At 43.6% G+C, this 25844-nt stretch overlaps 1 protein-coding gene across 2 annotated transcripts; it reads left to right on the top strand.

Moving 5' to 3' along the window:
* The first annotated feature begins 5707 nt into the window (after positions 1-5707).
* On the top strand, positions 5708-21949 carry MIS18A (MIS18 kinetochore protein A). Of its 2 annotated transcripts, XM_021070912.2 has the most exons (5): positions 5708-6062; positions 10836-10902; positions 16138-16260; positions 19172-19268; positions 19830-21949. In XM_021070912.2, the coding sequence occupies exons 1-5, from the start codon at positions 5720-5722 to the stop codon at positions 19908-19910; spliced, it is 711 nt and encodes a 236-aa protein (XP_020926571.2). In that variant the 5' UTR covers positions 5708-5719; the 3' UTR covers positions 19911-21949. The 2 variants fall into 2 exon arrangements, with proteins under 2 accessions (XP_020926571.2, XP_084848068.1); XM_084991942.1 differs by lacking the exon at positions 19172-19268.
* Positions 21950-25844: the final 3895 nt, after the last annotated feature.

Raw genomic sequence — 25844 nt, 5'->3', positions numbered from 1 at the left:
TACCCACGAGTTCACAGGTTCAAACCCCGGCCTTGCTCAGTGGGTTAAAGATCCCATGCTTCTGTGAGCTGCAGTGTAGGTGGAAAATGTGGCTCGGATCTTGAATTTCTGTGGCTGTAGTGTATGTAGGTCAGCAGCTACAGCTCCGATTGGATCCCTAGCCTGGGAGTGCTGCAGGTGTGGCCCTAAAAAGACAAACAAAACCAAAACCAAAGCAATGAATTTTGTGCTGGAAATATATCACATGACGTGGTAATTCTCTAGGGTTAACTCCCTTAAGGGACTACATTTTGAAAACTACAAGCATTATCAAATGCATGGTGTTACAGTTCATCAATTTAGTATAGTGCTGGGAGCACCAAATTTAGGGACAAGAGACTGAGGTTCTAGACTGGACTCTGTGTATTCATCAGGACTCTTGGTAGTAAGTGACAGAAACCTAGGTTTAGTTCATGGAAACACCAGTGGGGTTTAGTTGGAGGGCCCACAGAGCTGGAGAGTGAGCAGAGGGAACTGGGGTTCTGCTGTTACTCTCCATCTCCACCTCACATCCTGCCTCTAAGGGTCAGCATCAGGCCAGGCTGTCCCACGTAGCTGGGGACATGGCTGATGAAGTTCTGGGACCACAGTTCAAGGGGAAAGGGTGAGTGCAAGTTTCCCTCCAAGCTTTGACCCGAAAAGTTCCAGGGATGAACTTGGAGGGCTCTCGTTCTGACACCTGCTCACCCAGAGCCAATCTCTGTGGCCACAAAGGTGGTGGCCAAGACTGGTCCGAGCCCACCTCTGGGATGTGGTGGGAGTGGGATTATTCCTTCAAGATGAGAAGCCCTGCCACTGCCACACTGTTGGAGTGGGGAGCGGGGGAGAGCAGAGGGAATGTGCTAGACGTCGAATAGCCCAGATGCCTACCAATGGCTTCCACTAACCAAATCCATGACTTCCGAACCAAACTGGATTGCAGCTCTTCTTCTATTTGTTTTGTTTTGGGGTTTTTTTGTTTTGTTTTGTTTTTTGCTTTTTAGGGCCATACCTATGGCATATGGAAGTTCCCAGGCTAGGAGTCAAATCAGAGCTACAGCTGCTGGCCTACCCCACAGCCACAGCAACTCGGGGTCCAAGCTGTGTCTGCAACCTATGCCACAGTTGATGGCAAGGCCGGATCCTTATCCCACTGAGCGAGGCCAGGGATCGAACCCACATCCTCACGGATCCTAGTCAGGTGGATTTGTTAACCAGGGAGCCACGAAGGGAACTTCAACTTGGGTCAAGTTTTATCTTGAGTCAATTCCTAACACCAGGGGAGCATCATGGGCTGATTGCCTTAAACTTGGAGCAGGTGTCATCTCTGTGCCAATCACAGTGGAAGAGAGATGGGTTATCCTGATGGGGTTAATCTTTGGGGACCCATTCTGGGAATTGATGGTGATGGAAGTGGAGGTGATGGGGTCAGACTCAACCTTATCCACATCTCCAGATTGTTTAACTAAGAAGAAGGGTGGGAAGGGTTGTTTGGGAAGCAGCCACAACCACCCAGTCCAAGGTCATCCGACTCAAGCATCTCTTTTTTATCCCCTCATAAACTATGACTCTGTGGGTATCTAAAATTTTATACTCATAACACAACTATACTCGTGACTCTGAGAGGAGTTCATTTGCATCGGGGATGGCGTCTCCATTAGGCACAGTGCCAAGGGCCCACAATATTTTTAGGGCCCCCTGAAAATGTTTTAATTTTGGAAACAGAAGGAAAAAAATGAAGTTTTAGATCAAAGAAAACATTTTAAAATATAATATGAATAAATCCTGTCTGTTGAGCTTCCTTTAAAAAATTCATTTGGATCTTTATTACTGTCACAGGCTTGGGAATGTTTAAAACATTGCAAAATGTTAGTACAGAGTTAAGTTAGAGTTTTGTGATCAGTGTTCTTTTGTCTGCATGTAACCCGGATTCCTCAAATATACTCCGTGACTTGTCAGTTTTCTTTTTGTTCAACTTTTTGATCTGTAGAAATGTGACACCTCCTTGATAGCGCAACAGTAACTGACAATTTTTGTATTTTTGTAATATTTATCTTCTAAGAGAAGCAGCCTCATGATATACAGTTGATGGTGCATATCAACTGTTGTGTATGTGTGTGTTTGGCTAGTCTCATTGTCATTACGATAATCTGATGGTTTTAAAAACTAAATTTTCTAGAGCAATGAAGTGATTATAATGTTAAGTAAACAATAAAAAGAAAGGTACCATTTATATATGTATCTTTATAGCAATAGAGTTATGGATTATTATTATTGTTACTAATTTTTTTAAATGGAGGAATGGCTCCACCAAGGTCACCAAGTGCCTAGGACCACTGTAATTTTTTTTTTCCTTTGCTTTTTAGGGCCAGAGTTGTGGCATATGGAAGCTCCCAGCTAGGGGTTGAATTGGAGCTATAGTCACTGGCCTACACCACAGCCATAGCAATGCCAGGTCCCGGCTGCATCTAGAACCTATGCCACAGCTCAAGGCAATGCTAGATCCTTAACCCACTGAGAAAGGCCAGGAACCAAACATGCATCCTCATGGATACTAGTTGGATTTGTTTCTCCAAACCACGAGTGGAACTCCCCACCACAGTATATAAGTGTTGCCAATAGGGACGCAAAGTCAGCACACATAGATTGTCCCTTGAATTCCAAGGTTACTACCCACTTGTATGTTTTGGTTTTGGCTTTCTCTCTCATTTTTTTTTTTCCTTTTTTGGCTGTTCCTGTGGCATGCAAAAGTTCCCGGGCCAGGGATCGAACCTGGGCCACAGCAGTGACAATGCCGGATCTGGGTTACTGCTAAGCCACACAAGAGCTTGACTACCCACTTCCTTGTACCAGAGGTATTGTGCTTCAAAACAGCAGAACCTCCACAAAAGAAGCAGGAGGGAAGGCAATTCTATGGATGAAATAAAAACCTAAAATATTTGAGGCATTTTCTTCCAGTTGGCGTTGAATTAACGTGGGCACGGTGGGCTACAGTAGTTTCATGCATATTGAACCACTCGATCCTTATACCAACCCTGTGGTGGTACTGACCCACTTAATCCATGAAGAATCAGACTCAGGGAAAGCAAGTAGCCTTTCCACAGTTTCCTATACAGTTATACCTTGCAGATGGGGTAGGTCAACCCAGGGCTTTTGACTCTAAATCTTTTGCTTTTTGCTAGCGGTCAGAGACATTTAAAGTAGAAGTCAAGTTTTCTTTGTAAATAGTTTATCTGACCAAGCAAAGTGGCAGAGACTTAGGACATACCCAAAGGACCAGAAGAGCAGACAGGGGATATCTTTATTCCAAGATACGCTGTCAGGTTGTCTGTGATGAAGCCCTCCCACCCTGATCTGCGGTGCTTTAAAGTCAGAGGCCAGCTTTCTGGGGCAGCTCGGGAAGGCTCTCCTCACCACCCAGAAGGGAGGCTTACGTGGTGCAAGGGGCTAGTGTCTCCCAGATCCAGACAGCAGATCCAGTGTTCCACAATTTCCAGCAACACACCGCTTCCCACACCAGCTTCTCCAGCTTGTCTTTGCAGTGCTAGCCTGAGTGATCTGGGGCCCCTGCTGAAATGGCTCAGCATTTATGAGTTGAACCTAGCCAGAATCCAGATTGGGACTTGAACCCCTATGCCAGGACTCGAACCCAGCCCAAACCCAGACTGGCACTTGAACCCACAGTTTTTAAGTTAGAATCACTCACCTGATGTCTGGATTTACTGAGGTTCAGGTTCTTTTTGCCTCAGTGCAGAGTGAGTTCAGTGAGAGACAAAGTGATAGGCAAGACGTAGCTTTATTAAGATAAGACCCTTGGGAGAGATGCCAGCAGGCAGGCCAGGAGGCTCCGCCCCAAAGATTAGGTGGGCTATGTTTTTATAATCCAAGGGAAGCAGAGGGTGGGACAAGACCACCTCTTCCTCAGAGTAGTAGCTCTAACTTTGTACCTGGTAAGAGAGTATTTGACCGTGTAAGGTCAGACTAGGACTCTTAAGGTGCTTATTCAAATCAGCAGAAAGGCAGTCCTTAAACTCCTACGCTTGGTCCTAAGGATCATTGTCTTGTTGAACTTGAATGCAGGCTTCATTTTAACAACCCGGGGCATATCATCTCATGCTTTTATTTGTGCTTGTCTAGTTAAGTAAGCCTGCCTCTTTCTGATGCCTTTCTCGAGCGAATATTAACTTACCGTGGTCTCCCAAGTTTCCCTAGGTTTTCCTATCTACGGTCCCCTATTGGGATGTCTACAACTAGCTGTGTAATTATCCTACTCCATCCCTATCACTTCCAGGGTCTCATCTGAGCAATAACATGGCAGAAAAAGAACGTGTGACGAGTGGCTCCCCAACAACCCCAGCCTTCTCCACCTTGGGGAAATTAGGCAGACAAACTGGAGCAGGGGCAACCAAAAGTGGAGGTGTCCTTACTGACAGTATTTGTGTCACCCAGGAGCTTGTTAAGCAAATTCTTGGGCCCATCCTGACTTTTTTTTTTTTTGCTTTTTTTAGTGGCGTACCCTCGGCATATGGTGATTCCCAGGCTAGAAGTCAAATCGGAGCTACCGCTGCCAGCCTACACCACAGCCACAGCAATGCCAAATCTGAGCTACAGCTGCCAGCCTACACCACAGTTCACGGCAATGCCGGCTACTTAACCCACGGAGTGAGGCCAGGGATTGAACCCTCAACCTCATGGTTCTTAGTCGGATTTATTTTTGCTGCACCACGACAGGAACTCCTGACCTATTGATCGAAAACCTTCAAAGGTGGTTTGGAGGAAGAATGTTGCCTGTCCTGTCAGTAAACAAAGGATGTTTCAGCTATCAAGCCATCGGCCACTGCAACCAACCCAGTTGTGCTTAACTAGATAGTTAAGATGCACATCGAAGGAATGATTTCGATGGGCCCAGATTTTTGCATCTTCCCAGTCTTAGAAAAGTGCTCAATTCGTTAACTTAAGTTGTCTGGTTTTCTTCAGTCAACAGCAATTTTTTGATGTTCCAACTATCTGGGGTTGCTTTTGTTTTGCAAAGACTCCTACATACCCTGGCTCCTCCCTTGCCTCTAGGAGCAGTCCCTCACAGCTATCTGAGAGGCTGACTCCAGGGCAGAAGTCCTTAAGCAAGTCCACCAAATAAGACAAAATTTTCAACTTTTAGGTTGTGCACCACCCCCCGCACCCCGCCCAGTGTACCGGGGGAATCAGAAATCTGTGTTTTAACCAGCTTAGGTGACTCTTAGGCATGCTAAATTTGATGGGTTGTAGTACTTGGAGATGGGACACGCCATAGAAAGCAGCAGTGTAGCCAACTCCTCTATCTCTAGGTGGTGGGTGGGTTGCACATTTGCTTTCCTAACCATTGCCAAGGTCTCCGCGATGGGTCGGTAGTTTAGTCTGCCATCCCTAATTTTTTCAAAGACTCCTCCCCTCCTGTGTTAGAGGGTGAACCCTCCTCCCGAAATAGCCTACGGAGCGGGGCTCCTACAGTCTCAATTTTCTAAGGTTGGAAAACCTGAGGCAGGAGCAGGGACCGCCTGGCTCAGCCCAGCTCCTCTGCGAGCATGCGCGCTACTAGGCTGCCCGCGGTTCTTCTTCCCTTAGACCCCGCCCCTTCGTCACCGCCTCGCTCCGCCCCTTCGCCTCGCGCATGCGTAGGGGCGTTTTTCCCGTGACGCTCCGCGGCGCGGGCAGTTTGTAGCTAATGGCGGTTGCTTGGTCTCCAAATAGTTGCAAAGGATGCTCCTCTACTAGCTGTGCATGTGGCGACAAGGGCAAGTGGAGCGACTCCTTGCTGTTAGGCAAGCGGCTCTCAGAAGACTCTAGCCGCCAACAGCTGCTGCAGAAGTGGGCGAGCATGTGGAGTTCCGTGAGCGAGGACGCGTCGGTGGCCTGCACGGAAAGGACGCGGCGCGAGGAGGCTGCGAAGACCGCGGACGAGGAGGACAGGCCGCTGGTGTTTCTGTGCTCTGGCTGCCGGCGGCCTCTGGGGGACTCCCTGAGCTGGGTGACGAGCCAGGAGGACACCAACTGCATCCTGCTGCGTTGTCAGTTCGGGCCGTGGGAGCTTAGGGCTTAGGGCTGCCTTCTTCCCGGGGGTACAGTACCTGCGCGGCCTTGGAGGAGGCGGGGTGGGGGTGTGTGTTTTCTGGCTGCTCGGGGTCTTTAAAAGCAGAAACGTCTGAGAGGATGAGAAAAGGGGGAGGAGGAGAGTCACCCTTGCACTTTGGGCTCACAAGTGACAGGTCCTTTTCTGGGGTCTCCCATCATTATCGCCGTGAGCATTTCTTAGAGAAAAGTGACAACTAGGTTGTAAGCATTTGGGGCGTGGCCACTCTGTATTACTCCTCGTGGAAATTAGTGGGCTGTTCATCGGTAAATAATAGTGTTCCTGGTTTATTTAGTAAACCAAGCTTCTCAGCTACCTGCTTCTTGCAAGAGATATCAGGTTTGATTTATCAAATCTTATTTGTATCAGCGAAGACTTTACAGTCATAAGTGCTACAGCCATACAGTTGACAGAACATAATGCTATCCAGAAAATTAAAGGAGACTTGCAATGAAAATAGCAATGATCCCATCAAAATTGGAGAGGAAGGAGGATGTAGTAAAAGTTAAGAAAGTCGCGGCTTTAGCTTTTAATACTGGCTTTACCGATTATCTGTATGTTTCTCCGTTTCCTTGTTTTGTTGTTTCCATAGTGTTTCTTTATTTTTCCATAGTGTTTCAATATTTTTTCTGAGTTGTTGTGAAAATCTCTATTCTTTTTGGACTTGTGGTTTTCAAGATGAAGTTTATATGCTCTGTTTGGATTCTGCAGATAATTTGGTAGCATACATTCACCACCAAAATTTATTAACATTTGTGGAATGTTTTCCTTCCTGGGATATATTAAGAAGAAAGTAAGGCAGCGGGTGTCCACCTGAAACTTTTTGCAACCTATAGTTTTCCTTAAGGATGCATCAGTTCATTGACAATAATTGCCGGGAGTCCCTTTCAGTTATTAAACGTAAGCCTAAGGACATACATTTCCCATAGTAATTCATTAAGATTAACCCTTTGTACCTATTAAATTGTGCAGAAGGATGTAAAAGTAAAAAGACCTTATCCTCCTGACCCTGACATTCTCATGGTCCCAGAGTTCAACGTGCTTTATTCTCGTTTATACTTCCAGATACTCTTCATGCGTTTATGAGCATATTTAAACATATATCTTAAAATTTTTTAAAGTATAGTTGATTACAGTGTGCCAATTTCTGCTTCTGCGGTATAGCAAAGTGACTCGGTTATACACATACATACATTCTTTTTTATTTTCTTTTCTATTATGGTTTATCCCAGGAGATTGGATATAGTTCTCTGTTCTATACAGTAGGACCTTACCCTACTTAAATACTTAAATCTGCTAAACCCAATATCTCTCATTTCATCCCCCTCTTTCCCTGTCTATGAGTCTAAACATGACAGTATGAGAGGTTTTTTTTTTATCTTTTTGTCTTTTTAGAGCTGCACCTGTGGCATATGGCTAGGGGTCAGATTGGAGCTGCAGCTGCTGGCCTACACCACAGCTACAGCAAGACGGGATCCGAGCTGCGTCTGTAATTTACACCATAGCCAATGGCAACGCCGGCTTAACACTGAGCGAGGCCAGGGAAGGAACCCCGAGTCCTTATGGATACAAGTCGGGTTTTTTAATTTTGTGGCCACACCCATGGCATATGGAATTTCCTGGGCCAGGGATTGTTACCTACCATGCAGCTGTGGTGACACTGGATCCTTTAACCCACTGCACCAGACAGGGGATGGAACCCACACCTGCACAGTGACCTGAGTTGCTACAGTTGGATTCTTAACCCACTGTGCCATGGTGGGAGCTCCAACATGTAAATTAAAACACACACACTTGAGATTATATTCTTTTTTTTTTTCTTTTTTGTCTTTTTGCCATTTCTTGGGCGTCTCCCGTGGCACATGGAGGGTCCAAAGCTAGGGTTCTAATCAGAGCTGTAGCCACCAGCCTGCACCAGAGCCAGAGCAACACGGGATCCGAGCCTCGTCTGTGACCTACACCACAGCTCATGGTAACGCTGGATCCTTAAGCCACTGAGCAAGGCCAGGGATCGAACGCGCAACCTCATGGTTCCTAGTCGCATTCGTTAACCCCTGAACCACAACGGGAACTCCTGAGATTATATTCTTTATACTTGTAAGAATCCTTACTTTTTTATCTTTCACAGATATTCCGAGTGTTTTTCTATATTAGTGCATATAGATACACTTTACGTTTTTAACAGCTGATTGTTGTACCCTTGCTGAGAGGGTTTGATATAGGTGATGGCCCTCAACTGCATGGGTTTGAATCCTGACCTGCCACTTACTAGCTGTGTCTTTTGGGGCAAGCCGCTTAGCCTCTCTTTGCCTCAGTTTTCTCCTCTGAAAGATGGGGGTAATGAGGAGGATTAAGTGAGTTACGGCGTGTCATGTGCTCAGATGACATAGCTGGTGCCACTTAGTGATTTATTTGATGGAGATGCCATTCTTCCTCCCAGTCTGCCCCTCTTGATAGAGGTCTAGGCTTTTTACCGCGTTGCCACCGTTAGAACAGCTTGTATGTATTTGAGTTGAGATTTTTTTTTTTTTTTTTGGTCTTTTTTGCCATTTCTTGGGCCACTCCCTGGGCATATGGAGGTTCCCAGGCTAGGGGTTGAATTGGAGCCATAGCCACCGGCCACAGCCACAGCCACAGCAACGTGGGATCCGAGCCACATCTGCAACGTACACCACAGCTCACGGCAACGCCGGATCCTTAACCCACTGAGCAAGGCCACGGATCGAACCCACAACCTCATGGTTCCTAGTCAGAGTCGTTAACCACTGAGCCACGACAGGAACTCCCTGAGTTGAGATTTTGATGCAGTAGGAGAAGCTCTTTCTTTTAGTAGGTGAGTTTATGTCATTTATAGCTTTTAGGAAATAATATGTTTGGTGTTAAATCTTTAATTTTACCATACTTTCTGTTTTTATATCTATTTTGTTCCTTCTCACATGGGCTCTTTTCTTTTTTATATAAAAACACTATTCTGTTATTTTGTTTTTCCATACTGGTAGTTTTTAAAATTTAAAAACTATGTAAATATCTTTTTTTAAAATCAGCTTTAGACAAATTGATTTAACTCCCCCTTCACTTTCCTTTCCCCCCAATGACATAAAGATAAATGAACTGTTTCTATCCTCCCCCTCGCCCAATTTGAGTTAATTTAATTACTTTTACTTTGTTAAGATTTATAACATTTATATACTGTTCTGTAGCCATAGCATGGTCATTTTAGCTTGTATGCTTCTATCAACTTTCAGTTCCAGGACTCTATTAGTAATGTTCTTTTTGTTGTTTTGTTTTGTTTTTTGTTTGCTTTTATGGAGTTTCCCAGGCTAGGGGTGGAGCTGGAGCTACAGCTGCCAGCCTACACCACAGCCAGAGCAATGCTGGATCCATAACCCACTGAGCGAGGCCAGGGATCAAACCCCACAACCTCATGGTTCCTAGCCGTATTCTTTTCTGCTTGCCATGATGGGAACTCCTGGGACTCTTATTAGTAATAAGAAAGCTTATTAATAGCTTTCTCATCCCGGATTGTTTGATTACTCATCATCAGTGGTCTCCACATCCCCAAGGAAACTTCAAGTTTGGATGCTCGGAAATGGCTTTCTGTCAATGTTGCTGCATCTTCAGTTCTGGGGTTGTGCTCCTTCCTTTTTCCAGGCACAGGGAGCAGCTAGTGCAAAGGCCTTGAGGCTACTGTGGCTGAAGAGTAGAAAAGACTTAGGGAGGAAGGAAGGGGACAGAAAATTCAGGGCCTTGTAGGCTCTTCTATGGAAGGAGAATCTATTCTAGTGAATGCAGAGTTTAAGCAGAAGAGTGATGGGACCATTTTTTCTTGGAGGACCCAGTGAAGAGAAGAACAAGCGTGCAAGTGGGGAGGTGGGTCAGGAGCTAGTGCCGCAGGAAGAGGAGATGATGGTGGCGGTTTGGGGGCTGGAGTGAGGGTTGTGAGGTCAAATCGACAGGCCTCATCCATGGAGTGGATGTGGGGAGCAGGGTGAGGAGACGAGGCCTCAAGGATGACACCTAGTTTCTGGTTAGAGCAATGGATAGATGGAGGGGCAATTTACTGAGTGAAAGTAGACTACACAGGAGGGGAAATCGAGTCTGTTCTGGCCGATTTAGGTCTGATGGTCCTTCTTGGTGTCCCCCAACCCCCCACCCCCCCGTCCCCTCCTTTAGCGTGTCCTGGACTTGGGCCCCCCAGGATTATTTACTGCTGCATCTGGGGTTCAGCTGTGGCCCTTGTCCAAGTTGCGATTGAAAAGATTTTTGGCTGGGTTCCCAAGGACCCTCTCACTTGCTTCTGGAGAAATGAGCTCTGTGTCTGACATCTGGAGATGTGTGCACAGGCTTTTGCCAGCGTCCTTGGGTCGATAACAAGTTTGCCGTAACTAGCAGGTATTCTTGGTAGTCTGTGGTTTGAGATTCTGATTGTTGCAAGTTTTGCTGTCCATCGAATTTCTCCTCCTAATTTTATTCGCTTTGTTAATTTCGGTGATTTTTCTGGGGAGGGAAGGAAAGAACTCTTACTCTGTCCTCTTTTTTCCAGAAGACCATGTACACTTAGTATCAAACCACCCTGGGCATGTGTGACTCTGGGCCCTTATTTTTTTCTGACCTTCTGAGTTTTAAAAGTTGATTTAGATGTTCTCTAAATGTCTGCATGTGCATTTTAATAATATACATTAACAAATTGTTGTTACTTTCTTTTTTCTAGGTGTTTCCTCCAATGTTTCTGTGGATAAGGAGCAGATACTGTCCAAGCGCAAAAATGAAAATGGTTGGTGAGTAAGGCTCTATATCTATGTGACAATGTACGTTAGAGAAAATGCGTATTTTTCCAATAAAAATCTTTAAAAAAAATCATGAGCAGTAAGATTAGGGATAAAACTTTTTTCATGATAATAAGTATGAAATCAGTCATTCTACTATATCCATTCTTGAGTGATAGTGGTTTTCTCTAGATACGAGATGGAAGAATCTCTAAATTTCTCAAGGCACATTCTGGCTCTCTCTTTTTGGGTCTTCGGACTTGGAGCTGAGGGAAATCAAAAATAAAAATAGTAAAAGAATATATCTTTATCATGAAATCTCAGAGCCAGATAGACCAAAGCTCCCCACCGTTTTCATGTCCCAGCCGCCAGAGAAAATGCTACTGTCACATGTACCCACACATACGGCCTATTGAGGTAAGCAGACAAGGCTGCAGAAGCAACAGCACAGGGCTCCAGCTGGTGCGGGCCCGGTGCTGCCACTCTCACGGGTGAGGAGGTCAGTACCTTGCTCTGCCTGCCACCCATCTGCTTCAAGTGGCATCCTCAGCAAACTGAATGGGAAGCTCAGCCTTACAAAATTGTTGCCTGACATGTGTCTTACTGTGTATTTGAATGAGTGGGACACAAGCAAGCAAACAGCAATTAATAGTCATATGTATTACTGTAGATCAAATATATACACGTATTTTGTCTCTTTAGGGCCACACCCACAGCAAGGCAGTTCCCAGACTAGGGGTGGAATCGAGGCTGTAGCTGCTGGCCTACGCCACAGCCACAGCAATGCCAGATCCAAGCCGGGTCTGCGACCTATACCACAGCTCACGGCAACGCTGGATCTTAGCCCAATGAGCAAGGCCAGGGATTTAACCTGCGTCCTCATGGATGCTGGTCATATTCATTTCTGCTGAGCCACTATGGGGCCTCCAACAGTCTCATATATATATATATATATATATACATATATATATATATATATATATATTTATTTATTTTTGTCTTTCGTCTTTTGAGGGCTGCACCCTCAGCATGTGGAGATTCCCAGGCTAGGGGTCTAATTGGAGCTGTTGCTGCTGGCCTACACCAGCAGCCACAGCAACACAGGATCCAAGCCACGTCTACAACCTACACCACAGCTCATGGCAACGCCGGACCCTTAACACACTGAGCAAAGCCAGGGATGGAACCTGCATCCTCATGGTTCCTAGTCTGATTTGTTTCTGCCTAGCCACGATGGGAACTCCAATAGTCATATATTTTTAAGTGTATTTTAAAATACTGTTGTTTTTTTTTTCATTTTTAGTAATACTCTGTTTAAGGCAAATTAACTTTATTATAGTACAAGTAGTATGCGGATGTAACAAAAATTGTACTGGTGGCATACAGGTGATTAAAGTTTGGAAAACCCAGAGTTCCTGTTGTGGCTCAGCAGGTTAAGAACCCAACTAGCATCCATGAGGTTCAATCCCTGGCCTTGCTCACAGAGTTAAGGACACAGCGTTGCCACAAGCTGTGGTGTAGGTCACAGATGTGGCTCGGATCCTGTGCTGCTGGGGCTGTGGCGTAGGCCGGCAGCTGCAGCACCGATTCGACCCCTAGCCTGGGAACTTCCATATAGCACAGGTGTGGCCCTAAAAATAAAGACATAAATAAAATAAAATAAAATTTGGAAAACCCAGCCTTAGATCATTTCTCATTTTGTAGATGAAGAAAGCGAGGCCTGGGAAGGTGGCAGCTTCACTAAGGACACGGGACTAGTTGGGAAGAGCTGGGATGATGTGTGTTATCTCTCTTTGCTTCCCACACTTCTCTGCCTCCTGGTCATTTTGATGTCAGCTTCACCCTTTTTGCCATATCTGTGTAACAGTCGTGCTATCACGTACTCAATATTTTTCATAAAATCGACTCCAAGTTTTATTTAAATGTATTTAAAAAAGAATTTTATATTACTGTCGTAAATGTATCACTTGCTGTAGGTAGAAAGTAGCTGTGAAGATAATTACAGCGAAGACACATCTTATTAAATTCTAGCTGAGATACTCTTGCCTGGCTGGTCCTGAGGCTGAGGTCTGTTCTCTTACTGGTAAAAGATTTGCAAGCGTGAGACACAAATTAAAGACAGTATAGCTCCAGACTCAGACTTTCTTCTTCTCATGGTTGGGATTGCTAGAGAATTGAAAAGGGATTTGACTCTTGCTCTGAATCAGTGTGTCTTAGTCCTGTTTACCTGTGTCACCAGAACCCACCCTTTTTGTCTGTTACAGCGTCTTGAATTTCACTAGGGTCATGTGTTCCCCCTTCAGGAACCAGCATACTGGTTTAGGATGCTGCTTAAATTTTGATTTTTGTTTTTTGCCTTTTAGGGCCGTACCCGTGTCATATGGATGTTCCCAGGCTTGGGTTCGAATCAGAGCTATAGCTGCCAGCCTACACCACAGCCATAGCAACACAGGATCTGAGCCGCATCTGCGACCTACACCACAGCTCATGGCAACTCTGGATCTGTAATCCACTGAGTGAGGCCAGGGATCAAACCCGCTATCTCATGGTTCCTAGTCGGATTTGTTTCTGCTGTGCCACGACGGGAACTCCACTGCTGAAGTTTTCGATACATCTGTCCTACTGAAGAGCTGCCTGGGCCGTTCTGCAGGTGGTTGGCCAGAGCACTCGTGGGTTTTAGAAATAAGCTGTAAAAGTGGCGCTGCTGATTCCTCTTTCCCTCTGATTCTGTTACTGCTACATTTCTCATAAGCTAGTTCATTCCTTGTCTAAAATTACCTTATGATCTCTGGCCCTGCTTTCTCAGTATTTGTGAGTTCTGGCCAAATCCTTGCCAGCTGTGAAAGCAGAAAGATGCTGAGGTAATAGTGGCTACATCTCTTCATTGCTTCTCAAGAAGTGGGAATGGGCTTGCCTGCCCTCTGCAGTGGTGTTTAGTTTGATTTTAACAATTCAGGATAAATTGGTCTTATCCATTGATCAGTGCCTTCTCTGTTTTAGGCTTAGCTAATTATCTTTTCTTATCTGATGACTCCTGCATTAGGCATCAGTTCATAATCTTGGTAATTGTGAGTGGCAGCCTCATAATGATCATAGGTTCGATTCAGAGCAAATTTTCCTTTCACTGTTGGTGGTATAGGTAGGATCCCTGCTCGGAGCTTGCTAAAATGCTTTCATAGTTCTTATATAAAAACATACAGAAGTTTATAAAAGCCTGATATGTGATTAGTGATGTATTATCTAGCTAATTATATCACCAGTGAGAACTTAGAACTTATTAGGCAGTAATCCATTTTGTTCTTTGTTCCATATATTGCTGTGATAACTAAAGATGTCTCTTGAGTATCTAGGTAAACAGTAACGCAATCTAGAACATGTCATTTGAGTCTTGGTCGCTCCAGTTTGTGGATGGCAGGAATAGCTGTTTAGTTATTAAAAGTGGCTCACATACCAATACGAATTACAGTACTTTCGAAAGAATAGCTATCTTTTGTGATGTGTATTGCATTATCATCATCATTATTAGATTTGAATTTCCAGGGAGCAACTTGCTATGCCTTGGAACTATAATTTTATCATATATATTTCTAGAATGGTACATTTGAGTGAGTCAGTTTGACCATACATTTGGGAGACAGAAACTTCTAAGTGCTCAAGGAGACATGAATTGGCATGACAGGGAAAGTATTTTCCAATGTGCAAAACCCGAGTTGAGAAGTACTGGGAACGAAGGAGCAGTTTTGTGGAGAAATAACAGTGGAGCAGGTGAGGTCCTTGTGAATTACTTATGAGGAAGACATCTGTAGAGGACAGAAGAGTGTGAGTGTCAAAGTCTCCTATTAGAAGGCATCTCTAGGAGTTCCCGTCGTGGCAAAGTGGTTGACGAATCCGACTAGGAACCATGAGGTTGCGGGTTCGATCCCTGGCCTTGCTCAGTGGGTTAAGGATCTGTCGTTGCCGTGAGCTGTGGTGTAGGTTGCAGACTTGGCTCGGATCCCTCGTTGCTGTGGCTCTGGTGTAGGCTGGCGGCTACAGTTCCGATTCGACTCCTAGCCTGGGAACCTCCATGTGCTGCAGGAACGGCCCAAGAAATGGCAAAAAGACAAGAAATAAATAAATAAATAAAAGGCGTCTCTAACAAATACATAGTACATGTCAGAGGTTTATTTAACTCCTTAATGAGGGAACTAGGGCCTGGCAAAGCTGGTTTTGAGGAGGATACTATAGACGACAAATCTAGCTAATAACCTACAGGACAGTAAAACCTCAACCTTGGGGTTGCCTTTTTCAGACACCATATGGTCTGCAGCCTAAAATATTTGTTCTGGATCATTACAGAAAAAAATTTGCCTACCCTTGCCCCAGAATGTTAATGATCCTTGGTGGACAATATAACATTAAAAGGACATGTAGAAGCTCCTTGTCTTATTTCTAAATTTTAGATAATTTTTCTTAATACCAGGCATTTCTAGAAAAACACCACCTTAGTATACTGTCTTCTTGTCACTTTTGTATATGCCCTTTGTCCCTGGGCACGTAGGCAATGTGGCCTGGGGGTGACTTTATATTTCTCTCTTTTAAAAATTTTTTGGAAGTAAATTTACTATATTGTGTAAATATATGTATTCTTCTGTACAGCAAAGTTACTCAGTTATACATACTACATATATTGTTTTTTATATTCTTTTCCATTATAGTTTATAATCGGATAATGAATATAGTTCCCTATTCTATATAATAGGACTTTGTTGTTTATCCATCCTGTATGTAATGGTTTGCATCTGCTAATCCCAAACTCCTAATCCTTCCCTCCCCAAAGGAATATATTTCTTTCTTTTTTCTTTCTTTTTAGGGCCTCACCTGTGGCATAGAAGTTCCCAGGCAAGGGATTGAATTGGAGCTACAGCTGCCAGCCTCTACCACAGCCATAGCAACACAGGATCCGAGCCTTGTCTGCAACCTATACCACAGCTCACAGCAACGCCGGATCCTTAACCCGCTGAGCAAGGCCAGGGATCGAACCTGCATGCTCATGGTTCCTAGTCAGGTTCGTTAAGCGCTGAGCCACAAAGGGAACTCCTGGGAATATATTTCTAATGTAAACATCTTACTATCATTTTTTCCTCCTTTATACACATGACTTAGTAGGGTCAAAATAACATATTTTAGAATTGAAACATTTATGGATCTCAGCAATGGGATTTTTGTTCCAATCACTTGCTAAAGCACTGGTGTTTCTTGTTGCAGCATCCTGGAGGCTCTGTACTGTGCAGGATGTTCACTCAGCCTTGGCTACGTGTACAGATGCACACCCAAGAACCTAGACTACAAGAGAGACTTGTTTTGCCTCAGTGTTGAGGCCATCGAAAGGTACGTGTGGTGTATAAGTGAATAGCTCCTCACTGAATTCTCAGAAAGTTGTCTGCAGAGAACGTGGTATGAAAACATCAGAGCTAAGTCAACACTGTATGGTTAAAATATATTTTTAAATAATAATTTTTGACAATAACGCCAGTGATTTTTTGTTTGGACCTAATTAATTTGGTATTGGAAAAGTCTGTCATTCTAAATTGCGAGAACATTTTTCAGAGTAAAAACATGTTCAGTTTTTCTTACAATTGGATTTCGTTTAATTGTTTTTTTCTTTTAAAGCAATGTGTGAGTCTATATTTTGTCCACGTAGTTTTTTCCTCTAGTTTTTAGTCTGTGAGAATATTATGAAGAAATAGGAATTTCAAAAACTGTCAGGAAAGAAGTCCCTTTGGTGTTCTAGAAAAAGTAGGAATATGAAGTCCACCTGTTTCCTTGAGGGTAGTAAAGAATTGCCTGCTTTTTCGAGAGATGCAAGGAAGTACCTTCACTTTCAAGATGTCTGAAAAGTGTTAGGAGACAAGGTGAATTAGGGTCTGATGACAATTGTCTTAATGGCCTTAGTGTCGGCATTAGCCTTTTTTAGTAGGAAACAAAATGAATTGACCCCAATGTATATTCACTTATCTTGGAAAAGACGTAATCCTTAAGACTTTAAAAATGCCTAGGAAACTTTATGTATCAGGAAAGAAGAATAGTTTAAGAAAACAGGGTGCCTAGACTTTGATTACTCAAAGTATTTTGTCATGCCTGCTGAGTTTCTTAGTCTCTTTAAAATTTTTATTTTATTTTATTTTATTTATTTTTTTAACTTTGGTACTATTTTTTTTTTTTTTTTTCTTTTTACAGCCACCCCCAAGGCATATGGAGGTTCCCAGGCTAGGGGTCAAATCGGAGCTGTAGCCTCCAGCCTACGCCACAGCCACAGCAATGCCAGATCCGAGCCATGTCTGCAACCTACACTACAGCTCACAGCAACGTCGGATCCTTGACCCACTGAGCGAGGCCACGGATCGAACCCGAAACCTCATGGTTCCTAGTCGGATCTGTTTCTGCTGAGCCATGACGGGAACTCTTGTCTCTTTAAAAATTTTAAAACTGTATTCTTTTTATTATAATTTCTCATTTAATTATTCTTTGATAACTGCAGTTTTGCCACTTTCTTTGAAACTAGACAGGTTTGGATCAAAATTATAAAATCTGCAAGCTTTTTATTGTCCTTACATAAAAAAATAACTTAGTAAGGACTGCTCACTGATATAAAGCATGTAGGGCCACTGCTGGGAGAGAGCAGATCTCTTTTGGTTTTAACATATAAATAGAAGAACTAGGCCCAGACAACTTCGGCCTTAACCTCCATGAGAACCGTACCAAGATTTGTGAAAATCATGTCAACAAGAGTACAGGTTTTGCCGACATGAAATCTCAGTCTAGTGTGGTTGGTACAAAATTTTGAAAGATACAAATCTGTATAAAAGAAAATGCGTGAGAGGTTTCTCCATAGAAGTTCATAGCATTGAAGCTGTTTTTTCCTGAACAGTTGAACTTAAGGTAGTTACCTCCTCTTGGGGCGGAATTTTAATGCCGGTGAACCTGGTCTGTTTTAGAAGTGGCTGCCCTCTGTAATATTTATTTACAGTTTTATAAATTACTCAGTGCCACTGAGTTTTCCCCTCATCTCATTTTTCTTTTCTAAACAGGATATGAATCGCCTTTCACAGCTTCACCTCCCATACCATTTCTCAGAAAATCAATAGGTTTCTAAGAGATGACTGGTTTTTTTTTTTCCCCTTTTGTTTAGGGCCGCCCCTAGGCTGTGGAAATTCCTGGGCTAGGGGTGGAATTGGAGCCTCAACAACAGGAACACCGGATCTGAGCCGCATCTGCGACCTACACTGCAGCTCGCAGCAGCACCAGATCCTTAATCCACTGAGTGAGGCCAGGGCTCGAACCCGCACCCTCACAGGCACTATGACGGGTTCTTAACCTGTTGAGCCTCAAGGGGCACTCTGAGAAGACTGTTCTTAGTTGACAAAAGAAACCAAAGTTGTCCCATGTGATAAAAGACTTCTAAAGCAAGGCAAATGAATCCAGGTTTCTTTTGAGCAACGCCAGCACCTTCTTCATTGTGTTCACATTTATTTGGTTACCAGGGCTGGACCTGCTTCCGTCCCATTGCCAGGCCGGTTTTTTATTCTTCCTATTTTCTAAATCATAGTATCTCATCACCCCAGAGAGTGGAGCTAAACATAGCTCATAGAATAACTGGTGCAGTTGCCCAAATCTAGGTAAGCAAGAGTGGACTCCACAAATCATGTACTCAAAGTCAAATGCAAAAATGCACATGTTCCTGCAAAGTTTTAAGAAGCAAAAAAGCACTGGCTTCTTCAGGATCTTTTTAAACTTTAGAATAGAATTTTGAACTATGAATGTTAATGTTTTGCCACTGAGCTTGTTAAATAGCAAGTTACTCACATACTTATTATATAGGACTTATAGAATACTTGTGTTTCCCAATAATGATAATAATAATAATAATAATAATATTGGGAAATATGTAGGGCAATGTGGACAAAGCTGTTATGGAAAAAAACATGATTTTATGTAATATCGCTTACTAGGTAGGTTGCTATTAACACAGTTTTATCTGTTTACTTGGTACAAATAAATTGTTTAATACACAAGTTTTAATTTTATTATTATAAATTTAATTATTATTTTTTTCTTTTTTTGACCGCACCTACAGCATGCAGAAGCTCCTAGGCCAGGGATCAAACCTGCACCACAGCAACGACCTGAGCCACAGCAGTGACAATGCCAGATCCTTAACCCGCTGAGCCACACAGGAACTCTTAATATGAATTTTGCATTTACTCTTTTTGGCTTTTTAACTTTGTACTGTATACTTCAGTTATATTTTAGGGTCCGCTGAAAAGCAAATTGTGTCAGAAGATAAAGAGCTTTTTAATCTTGAAAGCAGAGTTGAAATAGAAAAATCTCTAAAGCAGGTAATTTTGTTCTGCACTCTTTGTATCTTTGTATGAACAAGTGCTCCTCCGCAAATAATCCTTACCATGTCTCTGTTTTGATCTTAGCACTTTCACGGTAAGAGAGTGCTTATTTTTATTTTATTCTTATTATTTCAGTTGTTAGTCAAATTGATTTTGGGAAGCCACACTACAAGTTAAGCTAAAGCTTTATCAAAAAAAAAAAAAGACATTTCATGCTAAAATCGATAGTATATATTCTAAAACTATTAAAATAGAAATATGACTTCTTAAATCGGCATTTCATTTGATTCAATTCGTTCGGTAAAAATAGCCTCGTTTTTGGATGTTAACACCCTTTCACAGACAAGATAATGGTGAATGTATAAAAAAGCTATAGATTAGAGGTTGAGAACTGCTATTACTAGGCTATCTTATTTAAATAGAATTCCATTAAATAAATACTGAATATCCATATGTAATGCATAACACTCAGAAATTGTATTGATGCATATTTTAACCATATTTAACTGTATGATTTTATTCATGTGTATTTTTTTTATATTTTTTTCAATCCAATAGATGGAAGATGTTTTGAAAGCATTACAAACAAAGCTGTGGGAGGTTGAATCAAAATTGTCCCTTACCAGTTGCGAAAGCTGAAGTCTCTTTTAAATTCCCCACTCTGGAGTCCTCCGCCAATGGATAATTCTTCCATATGTAGCGATTCTTATTATAATTTACTTTTTTTAGAACCAAAAGAATTTGAAGTGGTCCTGTGCATTGTATTCTCTCTCTTGTACCGATTGACTGATCAAATGAGAAGAACGTAGAATGACCTTTCTGGATGTTTTTGATGGTAAAGAGGTGGTTGTCTCCTAAATTCCAATTTTAGAGTCATGATACCTGTCGGAAGTGAAATTCAGTTTTTATTTTGGGTAACAAAGTGCCATGGTTTTCTCCTCTGTACCAAATCCACTCTTCTTTATTTCCTATTTTTTTTAACTTTATTTCACCTTTAATGCTTGAACAACATTTAATGTCGAATGGTAAGAAACTTAGAGGTTTTCCACCCACTGTGTGGCTGAATCTTCTCTGAAAACTAAGGCATACAACTCTTTGGAGAAACAGGTCAGTTGAGCTGTGTGTCAGAACTATTTGAAACTTGGTCCAAGAGCCGAATGGCATGTATCCTAGTAGGGGTAGAATTCCGTTTGATCCTGTGTATTTACTACAGGATGCCCCCTAAATCTGACAAAATATCTACCAAAGGGAGTAACAGTCATCTCTGAGGGTGGAATTCCGGGGAAGTTTTCAGTTTTCCAATTTTCTCTAATGTAGACTTAGAAAAAATAAAGGAGAAAATAAAGGTTCAAACAAAATGCTTTACAATTGCTTTTTATGAAACTGAATTATTTAACTGAGCTCAGAAATCCTGGAGCCGTAAAATCCACACATTTACTGGGGGGGCCTGGTCAGGACATTTACGGTGTGGGGGTCTGCTCAGGACTGTAAAGGTAACCCCAAGTTTCCCCAGCCCCCTTTCTGTTTCTGAGTACAGACAAGGCCACATAACATTGGGACTTAGCATGTTTGAGTAACTAAACTCAGTTTCTGCTCAGAACGTCTCTCATTATGTCTGAGAATTCTCAAAGTTGTCATAGCAAAAGGGCCCAAGTCAGATTAACTTGATCCTTCATAAGTTTTCAGTTCTTTTGAGAGGTGGTCAGCAGCCTCTAATAATTTGCAAATAGTGAGCCCTCCCGGTCCCTTCTCAACACTTGCTGGCAGTAAAATAGTCATCCTGCCTCAGTAAGCTTGATGAAGCCCCAAGGGTCTGTCCTTTTCTGTGCTTCAGTGGCACTGGCATGAAAGTTCATTTAGAACAGATGGGAGACTATTTTAATAGCAAGATGCAGCTAACTTTCTGGTTGCAGGGTAACACAATTCTCCAACCACCACCTGCAGGGCTGTTCTAAAGAGGAAGGCAGTTTGGCTCCCTAATTCCTTTTGCCCTGTTCTTTCTGGGGCCGGATTTCTAGCCAATCCATTCACCTTGCAAACTCCTCATTTCACCAGTGAAAAGTCGTTTCCACTATCCACAGTGCTAACCAAGCCTCTGTTGCGGGTTGAGAAGTAAACTGCTGAAGTGCCTTTGTGGTTCTGCAAGGGAGGGCCTGTGGTTGGCCTTTCCCTGCAGACCCCCCCCCCCCGCCGCCACCACCACCTCCGGAGTTTTATTTCCAGTGAGATGAAGTTAATTAGCCATCCCTGGGGTGCCGGGGGAAGTTTGTGCACATTTGCATCACATCATCTTCCCTGAAGCATCTAAAGGCAAATCCCAAGAAACAGTCGAGCTTCCTCCTAAGGCTCCATCTGCATCTTTGGCCTCTGCCTGTGATGTCACCGAAGCGGTGGCCTCGCCATCACTGTGGGAGAACGAGCTCTGAGGCACCCACACGGCTTACTTTTGGGGTCCACCTGGGACTGCGTCCCCCTCCCTGTGCACTGCTCTGGGGCACTTAGAGGACAGGAGCCTTTCCTACCTTCTGGGCCGGCCTCTCCTGAGGCCACCGGTTTCCCTGAAGCCTGGTTTCCTGGCTTTTCTGGCTTTGCATTATGTCTCATCCAAATGCCCTGGTTTTTTGTTTGTTTCTCACTTGTTCTATAAATCCACATACTAAATAAAACCTATGCTTCGAGGGATGAGTTCTTGTTTCTGTTCCTAATAAGTGAATAATAAAGCTGTGCTCTGTTGTTTCTGGTTACCAAACCCTGGCGGAGGACTGCCTTGGGCAGGCATGAGGGTCCTGAAGCAAGAAAGGGACCTTCCAGCCCAAATCGCACAGGACCCAACAACAGACAGGATCTGCCTGGAATTTGTTTCTCTGGCCGTGCCTGTGAAGGCTCCTCCCCAGTCCTTTAAGGAGAAGCTGTGAGACTGGGATCAGGGCCTCTTACAGATTGTTGTAAATGCGTGTGTGTAGAACGTTGTACGTGGCTTTCACCCCACCGCGTGGCTTCTGCTGTTCTCAGCAAGCGCTCGTGTTATGGTCATACCTGTCCAAGCTAAAGAGCTGCTGTGGCTGTTGTCACCTGGGTGATGCAAGGCACACTCAGGGCATTTAAAATGGGGGAAACCAGGAGAGTGGCTCCTTGCAGAGTTGGGTCTAGGTGTTCAGTAGGAACCTCTTAACAGAAGGAGCCATGACGAGCAACGTGATGTATTTTTGAGGGAAGTCTAAGGGGTAAGACCTGGGCCAGAGTCCCCCCTTTAACCTTTTATTAGTTGTGTGACCTTGGGCGCAAATCCTTTGTTCATTTTGAGCCTTGGTTTCTTCTGTGAAATGAGGTACAATAGCCTGCTTTCCTTGCATCGAATAAGTTGATGCTGATGATGGTACTTTGAAAACAAAGCATCTCAAAAATAAATGACAGATTTAGCCTTGTTTTTTGTTGTTTTTTTTTTTTTTTTTGCTTTTCAGGGCTGCACCTGCAGCATATGGAGGTTCCCAGGCTCGGGGTCCAATCGGAGCTACAGCTATCTGCCTACGCGGCAGCCACAGCAACACAGGATCTGAGCCACGTCTGTGACCTACACCACAGCTCACGACAATGCCAGATCCTTAACCCACGAGCGAGGACAGGGATCGAACCTGCAAACTGATGGTTCCTAATTGGATTTGTTTCCACTGTGGCGTGATGGGAACTCCTAGCCTTGTTTAAATAGAGCTGATCTGATTCAATCTTCTAGTTTATCTTTAAAATTGTATGTATGTAAAAGAAAAAAATATTAACACTGGATTTAGTTTTCTCCAATTACATGTACATGAACATTGTCGGAAATGTGAAAAGCAAAACAATAGCACAGGGAACAAAATAAAACACACACCATCTCATAACTAGAATAATTACTATTTGGAGTATACCCTTGCCATCATTTTATATGCAAATTTGGAATTGTTCTGGATATACTGTTTTTCCTTAAAATATTTCACAAACATTTCTGTGTGATTAAACATTCTTTTATAACCTGATTTTTAATGACTGCTTAGGATGAAACATGCATTTTAAAACCTGTTTAAATGTGATTCTGTGGTATGAAATTCACGCTTCTTTAGTGGCTTAACAACTGAGTTTACTTGTCAAATAAGAGAAGGAATGAAAGAAATCTTAAACCAGTCACCTCCTTGTGTAACTCTAGGATGTGCTGAGAGCCAATCGCCAGGAATTAGGAGCTGGTTGTTTAATCCTTGGTAGCTTCAAGTTGGCCGTGATTAGAAGAATTTACACCAGAGAAATCAGCAAGTTCTAAAAAAAATAAAAATAAATCAGGATGTCTTCCCCCTCAAAAGCCAGTTTGAATCTTTCTCCATACAGTTTGACTTAAAGTTTGAGAGGAGAGAATGACTTCTGCCTTCAGTGCCCAAAAGGCCCACGTCCTGAGATCTTTTCATTCAGTATGAAATCTAAAGCACTGTAGGAGTTCCCTGGTGGCCCAGCAGTTAGAGGATCTGGCGTTGTCACTGCTGTGGCATGGGTTCAGTCCCTGGCCTGGGAACTTTCTTGGGCCATGGACGCAACCAAAAAGTTTTTTAAAAATATATTTTAAAACTGTTTTGCCTAAATTCTTGTGATAATCTGGGAGGGAGAGAGCATGACGTGAGGGGATCTGAGGAAGCAGTGTCCTGGAGTCCAGGGTTTTATTGGCCCAAATGTGATTTCAAAGAGAACTGGCCTCATTGCATTCAAGTCAGTCCCTACTGACCTCGGCTAGCCTGACAAAAATTACAACTTTTCCCCGTGAACAATTACCACCACGGTTTTTAGATCCTCCATCTAATTTTAAGGTGGAGAGATGGACAAGGTAATCGCTCAAGGGCGCTTTGGACCTTATAACTCACTTAAGCCAAAAGGAAACCAGAAATAATTTGAAGGGGGGAAAAGAGAATCCAGGAACCGACCTGTAAGGTTTGAGGAAATGGGATCATTTAGTTTTCACCGCCATCACCGTCGCATCTCAGGAGCTACAGGCTTGTAACTTTGGAGGCTTCTTGAGAATCAGAAATTCTGAAAAGTAGGATGTATGAGGGTTTTTTTTGTTTGTTTGTTTTTCCTTTTTCCTTTTTTTTTTAAAGGCTGCACCTCCAACATACAGTGGTTCCCAGGCTAGGGATTGAATTGGAGCTGCAGCTGTCAGCCACCACAGCCACAGCAACATCAGATCTGAGCTGTGTCTTCGACCTACACCACTGCTCAAGGCAACCTGGATCCTTAACCCACTGAGCGAGTCCAGGGAGGCCAGGTTCGATTGAACCTGAATCCTCATGGAGACTACATTGGATTCTTAACCCACTGAGCCACAAAGGGGAGCTCCAGAATGTATGGTAATATTTTCCAAATGCAAGGGTGTGTAACCATCTTGAAAGCTTAAGAAGCCATCAAAGGGTTTCTGGGAAGGTGACAGACTGCTGCTTTTGACAGCTGCCTCCCCCGGGGGTGACCTGTCTGTTCTGAGCTTTTAGTGATCGTTTACTGTCTACAAAGTAGTGTGCTCAGAGCCCCCACCTAGGTTGCTCGCCCAATTCTCACAAAACCCTCTTTCACAGAATTCCTTATTCCCATTTTATAGATGCAGAAACTGACTCAGACTTGACATCGATTGCCTGAAGCCCTGCTCGACTACTGACTGGAGCCTGTGCCATCCTGTGCACTGCTGCCTCCTCTACACCGAGTCTGTTGTGATGTCTCCTTACTTCTGAGTAAAACACATAAAGGGAAGCTGTATCTGTTACTGCAGGGCCAACAATCTTAGTGTCCAGGAGGATTCAGAAGCCATGAGCCATTTTTCCTGCCTATAATTGAAGCTAATTCAGCCCCCTTGACATAAGTTCCCTTTCCTTCCTTTTTTTTTTTTTAAGAGCCACACCCAAGGCATATGGAAGTTCCCAGGCTAGAGGTTGAATCAGAGCTATAGCTATGTCTATAGCCACAGCCACAGCCATAGCCACAGCCATGCTGGATCCCTGACACACGGAGTGAGGCTGGGGATCGAACCTGCATCCTCAAGGATACTAGTCGGCTTCGTTTCCTCTGCACCACAACAGGAACTCCCTCCCCACCCTTCCTTTGTTCCTACCTTGAGATTCTCCGGCTGCCGTATCGCCCAGCCTCTCTCCTCTGCCCAGGGTTGCTGGCTGGCCTCTTTCAAGTGCTCACCTCTCCATGCATCTTGGTCTCCTGTGCACCACCTCCTGTGTGTCATTGGTTTTACCTTATTGCACATGTCACATCAAATATCATATTTTACATTTGTTTCGGTGTTTACAGTCTGTCTCTTCCCTGGAGTTTTACCTCCACAAGAGCAGCGACTTTACCTGGCTTTTTGGCCGGTGCTGGATGGGATGCAGGCACGTGGCAGGTGCTCATTCGATGTCCAGTGGGATGAATGGTTGTTGCGGCATCACACACCTCTTCTCTCACATCTTCAGCCTCTGTCTGCGCTCTGTTCTTGACACTGCACTGCAAGCGTACCCAGGCCTCTGGGGTGACAAACATCCTTCCTGTGGCCCTACTGCCCCCCTGAACTGCTGTCTT

This window comes from Sus scrofa, chromosome 13, assembly GCF_054392235.1.
Source record: "Sus scrofa isolate SSC_HxYL_T2T_F1_AM1 chromosome 13, Sscrofa_HxYL_maternal_Yorkshire_Landrace_v2.0, whole genome shotgun sequence".
NCBI classification, from domain to species: Eukaryota; Metazoa; Chordata; class Mammalia; order Artiodactyla; family Suidae; genus Sus; species Sus scrofa.
This window is presented reverse-complemented; position numbering and strand designations above follow the sequence as displayed.

Excerpts from the sequence above, each read along its gene's own strand:
- MIS18A (XM_021070912.2), top strand. The coding sequence starts at position 5,720 with ATGGCGGTTGCTTGGTCTCCAAATAGTTGCAAAGGATGCTCCTCTACT. Across the intron at positions 10,903-16,137 it reads CGCAAAAATGAAAATGGTTG|CATCCTGGAGGCTCTGTACT; the intron begins GTGAGTAAGGCT and ends TTCTTGTTGCAG. Across the intron at positions 19,269-19,829 it reads TAGAAAAATCTCTAAAGCAG|ATGGAAGATGTTTTGAAAGC; the intron begins GTAATTTTGTTC and ends TCAATCCAATAG.